This window comes from Trachypithecus francoisi, unplaced genomic scaffold (assembly GCF_009764315.1).
Source record: "Trachypithecus francoisi isolate TF-2019V2 unplaced genomic scaffold, Tfra_2.0 Lachesis_group6, whole genome shotgun sequence".
Classification (NCBI taxonomy): Eukaryota; Metazoa; Chordata; class Mammalia; order Primates; family Cercopithecidae; genus Trachypithecus; species Trachypithecus francoisi.
Window position 1 is genome coordinate 71,134,259 of NW_022681471.1, and position 6,125 is coordinate 71,140,383.

Consider the following 6,125-nt stretch of genomic DNA (forward strand, 5'->3'; position numbering starts at 1 on the left):
ATGTTCAAACTAAAAAAGTTTTGCTTTTTTGAATAGGCTGACATTTTAAAATACCCGTATTTCCCCCCTTACAGCTCAAAAGGAACTAACTGGATTTTGATCCCAGTTTTCTCACTTTTGAGACAAGATATGGAAGAGCAAATACGTGCAATGGATGAATTTCACAGGTGGTTAAGAAGGTGCAGGAAAAAGAAAACCAGAATAAAAAAGAGTATCATGGTTATAAATATGATCCGAATATATCTATTTTGAAAACATAATAGGCAAGTTAAGAAAATAAAGGTAAAAACCTACTTTCTTCTGACACCCTTATTTTGCTATCTTGCAGTGCTAGGTCAAGATTAATATATAAATAAGCAAAGAACTGCATGTGTCTTTGAGAGGGGCTGGGTGGTACAGGGGAGAGGGCCTGGGCTATGAAGGCAGGCTGTGTTGGGGGTCATCCCAGCCTGGGGGGGTCTGACTTGCAGTGAGGTCTTTAGATTTGCTTTAGCCAAATCCCTAGATCTCTATTTCACAGTGTTTAGGGTGAAGACAATAATTCGTGCCTTAGAGGGTTGTTAGAAGGGTCATAATAGAAGGCCTCCAAGAAAAGCATGAACAAAGTGCTGTGGAAACCTGGTCTTTGGTACACATCACAGGTACACATCACATCACTTACTGTATTGTTCTGGAATAGTCCTCTTATATATCTGTCACCCCGGTAATACCAGAAGTTCCCCGTGACTTGTTTGCCTCTGTATCCTCCTTGCTGTAAGCCAGTGACTGGAACATCATACCCAGCCATTCTGTCTTTTAGCAAACACTTACTAGGTCCTATCAGCTTCCAACTCTTGATAGCCACACTCTGCCCTCCAAACACTGTCCTCTCCTTGCTGCCTCCCCAGCACTGAAGCCCCAGAGGCTCTGACCAGACCCCTGTGGTGGACACTGTGAGTGTGCCCAGATTCCGCTCAGGATGAAGGCCTTAGTCCCTCAGCCATGAGACTGCTGCTGGCTGACAGCCTCTCTGGGAAGTGCCCAGCTACTCCTCAGACAGAGATGCTTTGCTCAAGGCTAAGCTTCTCCTGGGGGCAGCCTGCATCTAAGGACTGGTCCCCTCACCCTGACTCAGAACAACTCTAAAGGACCAACCCAGCTCCAGAGCTCCCCAAGTGACAGCTGAGGCTGTCATTAGGACAGCATCATAGCCCAATTTCTCCCTCCAACCAGTCCTGGATCTTTCCCTTAGACTCCAGATGTTGATCCCAGAAGTACCCCCAATAAACTTCCCTCATGTGACCTGCAGGCTCCAGACTGGGTTTGTGGCCTGTGCAGGCTCTGGCTTGGCATCTGGAAAGCCTCAATTCAAATGACATCAGGAGCTGTGATAGTCCCCAGGACAGTCACTGACATAGGCCTCACTCACAGTTATATTTCTCTCTCCCCCTCTCTTCTCAAGCTTTCTTATAAAATGCATTGGGAACCAAGGTGGAGGATATAGGCCTGTAAGCAAATGATGACGGGAATGTGAGAGATGCTACAATAGAGACATGAACCTGGTGCTAAGATGAACTTAACCTGGGGGATTTGGAAGAAGGCTTCCTGGAGGAGGTGCCATTTAAACTGAGTCTTGAAGGATGAGCTGAGATTGATGAGTGGGCAAGGATATAGGAAAGACATTCCAGAGAAAGGATACAACATTCTGGAAGGCACAACAGAGTGTGTGGGCAGGGGGAGCAAGGGCAATAAAGTCTGGGACAAGAGTAGAGACAGATCGTGCAGGGCCTTCTAAGCATAGGAACTTGGTGTTCAGAAAACATCTGCTGATTGAATGCCACATTCCAGTGTTGCCCAAGTTTTGGCCATTGGGGTATGAGTTTCACAAGTTTTGCTGTACATAGGCACCACTGGTTCTATTTACAATTACTTAACCTTTTTCTCTAAGTGAATTGGTTTTTTTTTTTCTTAAACAAATAAATCTATATTAAAAGAAATTCTATATGGAAACCATAACCAAAACCAAAGGAGTATCACTTGCCATAAATAGAAAGTGGCTGTATAAAGAAATACAATGGGAACAGAAGAGAGTAATTAAATTCTATGTAGATATTGTTGCCTGTCCATGTCTTTGAGCCCGAGGCCTGCTCTAGCTTTGTTACGAAAGAAGATTAGTAAGCATTACAGAGGTTGAAGAATAGCACCACACTGAGACCTTCTCCTTGATGTAATCAGAAAGCTGGAAAGAGAAGGAAAAGAGAATCATTTTCTCATCATGTAATTTAATGTTCTTTAAAGCTGTCCTATGTACCATTAAAATCGCCTTGGAGTTTCCTCCCTACCACTTCGCAGACTGTGGAAACAGTTGGTAAGCAATAAAATAGCCTAAAAATGTGGTTGTTATTGCCTCTCTGTCGCTGTGTCCATTGGCTCTGGAGCCATTGTTTGGCTCAGCGAAGGTTTCCAAATCAGTGCCTTTGGCTACCCTCATCCCAACACTGTAGGGGGAAACCAGCAAGGGTGAGGCTGGAGAGAGGGGGACCCTGGGAATCCTAGACTCTTTGAATCAGAAGGGCCGGAGAGAGTGCCTTATCTTCCCACTCTGGGAAAGCTGGGACCACAGGAGGGACACAAGTTGTCCAAGGCCACAGAGGTGGTTAGTGTTAGAAGTCCAGGGAACTATTAACATGGAAAAAAAACAATAGTATAGTTCATTGTTTTAGGCTACTGATTCCAGTAGCTGTTATCTGCAAGGCTGGAGTACAGAGTGTGGGAGAAGCCAGCCCATGAGGCCTGAGAGCATGGGACACCATCAGAGATATCAAACTTCTGGGCTCTTCAGCCTGGCCGAGGTTGGTGGTGGGCCGGAGGCCTGGGTGATGGGCTGGTAGGAAGAACCTACCAGAGGCTCAAGTGTTTATAAAAGAAACAAGGAAATGAGGGAGGCCAGCACATCAGAGCTGCTCCAAAGGGCAGTGCCAAGTCAGCCAGGGACATCCTGGGACTGGGCAAAGCAACTAAGCTTTGGAGTTTGACGGGCTTGGGTTCAATCCCCATTCTGTCACTTCCTAACATGTATGACTTAAGTATCACTTAAGTCACTTAAGGAGGTACCACCTCACAAGGTTGTTGTGAGGATCACACAACCATACATCAATGCAATACAACGCATCTCAGTCTACCTTGGTGCTTTATTTGCCTCCTGGACTCCTGCTAAGTGTTGAATTTATTTTTTGCAATACCAAGGCATGTAGGCAAGAAGAGGCCGGAAAGGGGAGGCAATTAATGCAAAGCTCCTAGCACAGGGCCTGGTACATTACTTAGATTGCTTTCCCTCCCCACCCTCGCCCCTGCACCCTGCGCAGCCAGACCCCTGACCATACATTTTCTTCTCTCTGGCTCCCTCCCCTAGCCCAGCTCCCCAGCCCATACCTTCAGGCCCTGTCTGACCTATTCTTGTGCTCACCTGGCCAACTTATCTCAGCTACGGGGTTAATGAGGAGTCTTTCAAGTATATGCAGATAAGAAAGTTGAAGGGTCACACTTCACAGGGTGGGACAGGGACCTCCTTCACCTAGAGAGACAGGGGAAGGTGGATGCTCCAGGGCAGATGCCTGGCCAAGCAGCTTGTGTGTCTCACTGGAGGGAGAGGCCAACTGTGGCCTCTGCCTGTTGAGGTTGCGGCTCTGCTGGCAGAGAACAAAGAAAAGACTCTGGTCTCCTGTGGCATTAGAAGGCAGTGCCTGAAGCAATCCCTCATTAAAAGCTACAAGACGGAAGGTTAAATATAGCCCTTTCCAGTTGTCTAGGACAAAGATTTATGAAATGTCAGAGCTGTTTTAGAGTGAGAAACGATCTTATCTCGGCTCTGTTTTTAGAGAGTAGAAAGGAGGCAATAGAGAAGAGAAATAAATCTGGACTTTCACCAGTGGGTCATGGGAGGCCATCAGAGATTTTGAGCAGCTGTGTCTGTTTTGTAAAGGCTCGCTCAGGCTGCAGAGTGGAGAATGGACTGGGAGAGTGGAAGCAGGGAGCCCCAGAGGAGGGAGAGGAGATGCGGGAGGCCAAACCAGGGGAGAAGTTGTGCAGGTGGAGGTCGGGGGGGGTGTTGGACCTTCATCCCAGGTAAGGGCGGCCCCTCCTTCCCTTCTCTCTCCTCGGAAGCAGAAAGCTTGGGGAGCAAGCTTTCTGCTTCTTCTCTAGGGCTTCTTCTCTAGGGCTCACTCGTGTCTCTGAAAAAAGTAACTGCAAAAGTTACCAAGACCCTTGGCTCCTTTTCAAGGCAGCCCACTGCACCCATAGAGGGTCTGTTGGAAAGTTCTCCTTGTCTACAGACCTCAGCTTTGCCTCTTGAGGCCCACGCAGCCCCATCTACTCCGTCATCTGGTGACAGTCCCTCAAAGACCTGAAGACCAAAGATCATTTTTCTCTGATTCTTCTTCATGCAAACAGCACGTGGTCCTCACGGGACTTTGTTTTTGGTCCCATTACTCAACTTTCAAATCACTTTAGTTCATAAACTCCTTTTGAGCATACTCCTGATGCAAAGGACCAACTAAAACTCCAGAGACCAGCATGACTCAGTCTGTCCTGTCAGCTACCTCCACAAGCAGTAGCTTCCAGACATTTTCAAGGGCAGTCACTGTGGCATCATGCGCCTCCTCCCCCACCACCACATGGCTGGTCTTCTTCACAGAAACCAGAGAGGGGTCCTGGTGTGGCACAGGGTCCTGTATTTGCTTCTGCCTACTGCCAGGAGGTCTGGCTTGAACTGCAATTAGAAAGCTCTTGGTCCCTTGGTAGCAACCTGTGTGCACAGAAGACCAGTGACAGGCACGCCTTTCCTGCCTCTCCTTGCCTACATGCCTTGGTATTGCAAAAAATAAATTGAGCATTTTAGCAAGAGTTCAGGAGGCAAATAAAGCCCCTAGATTGAATGAGATGGAATTTTCTGCCACTGAAGGGACAAGGCCTCAGAATCTGTGTTAAGTCAATTTATAGGAATTAAGAGGTGCAGTAATTCTTACACACACACACACACACACACACATATACACACATGCAGAATTCCTCCATCACTTTTATTAAGCTCTAGGATCCAGAATATCAGGTTGGGATGTGATCACATCCACCCTGTCTTCCAGAGTCATCTGATTATGAATTCCCTTCATAGGATCTCGGTTAAGTGACCATCCTGCCCCTCCGTGCACACCTCTAGAACGCGGTCCCACACCCTCCCAAGGCAGCCCAGGCTGCCCCAGCATAGCTGTGAGTGCAGAAAGCTCCTCCTCCTCCATGAACCCCAGTTCCTTCCCTTCTCCCCTCTGCTGAGCATGCACCCCTCCTCCTCCAACGACTCACCTCCCCGGATCCAGAAGAGGGTGACAGAGTCGGTTCTCTCCATCCCAGGGGTGTGGATAACCAAGAATCCACATCCAGCAAGTCCTCACGTATGAGAAAAGTGTGTGCTGAGCCCACACTGGGGGCAGGGAGCCTAGGGGCTCCACACTGTCTCAAACCCTGTCCCCAGGCTCCTCAGTGGGTACCGGGACTTTCCTGAACCCCGTTTCCCAGCACCCTGGTCCCATTGATCACATACTCCTTTACCCAGTAAAGTTGTTCCTGGGCAGCCCAGCCTAGGGAAAGTAACTCAGGATTCAAAAGTGAGTTTCCTCTCTCTTTCCCCACCCCCCGCACTCCACCCACAGCCACCCTGGACCCGTCGGCCCAGTCACAGAGGACAGGCGAGGGAAGTTTTCTGCGAGTTGGGCTTGTCTTTCTCTAGGTAAGGTTCTCAGCCAAAGGCCCGAGTCAGAGCCCCTCGGAGGGCTGACCTCCCTCTCAGCGGCTGTCCTGCAGTGAGGGGAAATGAACAGGAACTGGCTGTCTGAGTCAGCGCCCCTGGTCTATTGTCACTGTGCGGGCCCCTTCCTTCCCAGAGGAGAGGCGTGCACAGGGATAGGCCTTGTTTTTTGCAAGTCTCTCTTCCACACACACACTTTCTCTCTTGGCCTGGAACGAGTCTGTGAACTACGGCTGGATGCAATTCCATTCAATTTCCCCCAACGCCTAGCAATGGCCTACTCTACAGCACATAGAGGTCATCTCCTATCATCTTCACCACAGAGGAGCTAAAGACAACTAGT

At 48.7% G+C, this 6,125-nt stretch overlaps 1 protein-coding gene across 1 annotated transcript in view; it reads right to left on the bottom strand.

Moving 5' to 3' along the window:
• Window positions 1–5,830, bottom strand: part of LOC117077414 (NHS-like protein 2) — a 55,853-nt gene extending 50,023 nt beyond the window's left edge. Inside the window, exon 1 of the mRNA XM_033201096.1 lies at window positions 5,341–5,830. Coding sequence (XP_033056987.1) covers window positions 5,341–5,383 — 43 coding nt within the window. The 5' untranslated portion in view covers window positions 5,384–5,830. The remainder of the gene's footprint in view (window positions 1–5,340) is intronic.
• Window positions 5,831–6,125: the final 295 nt, after the last annotated feature.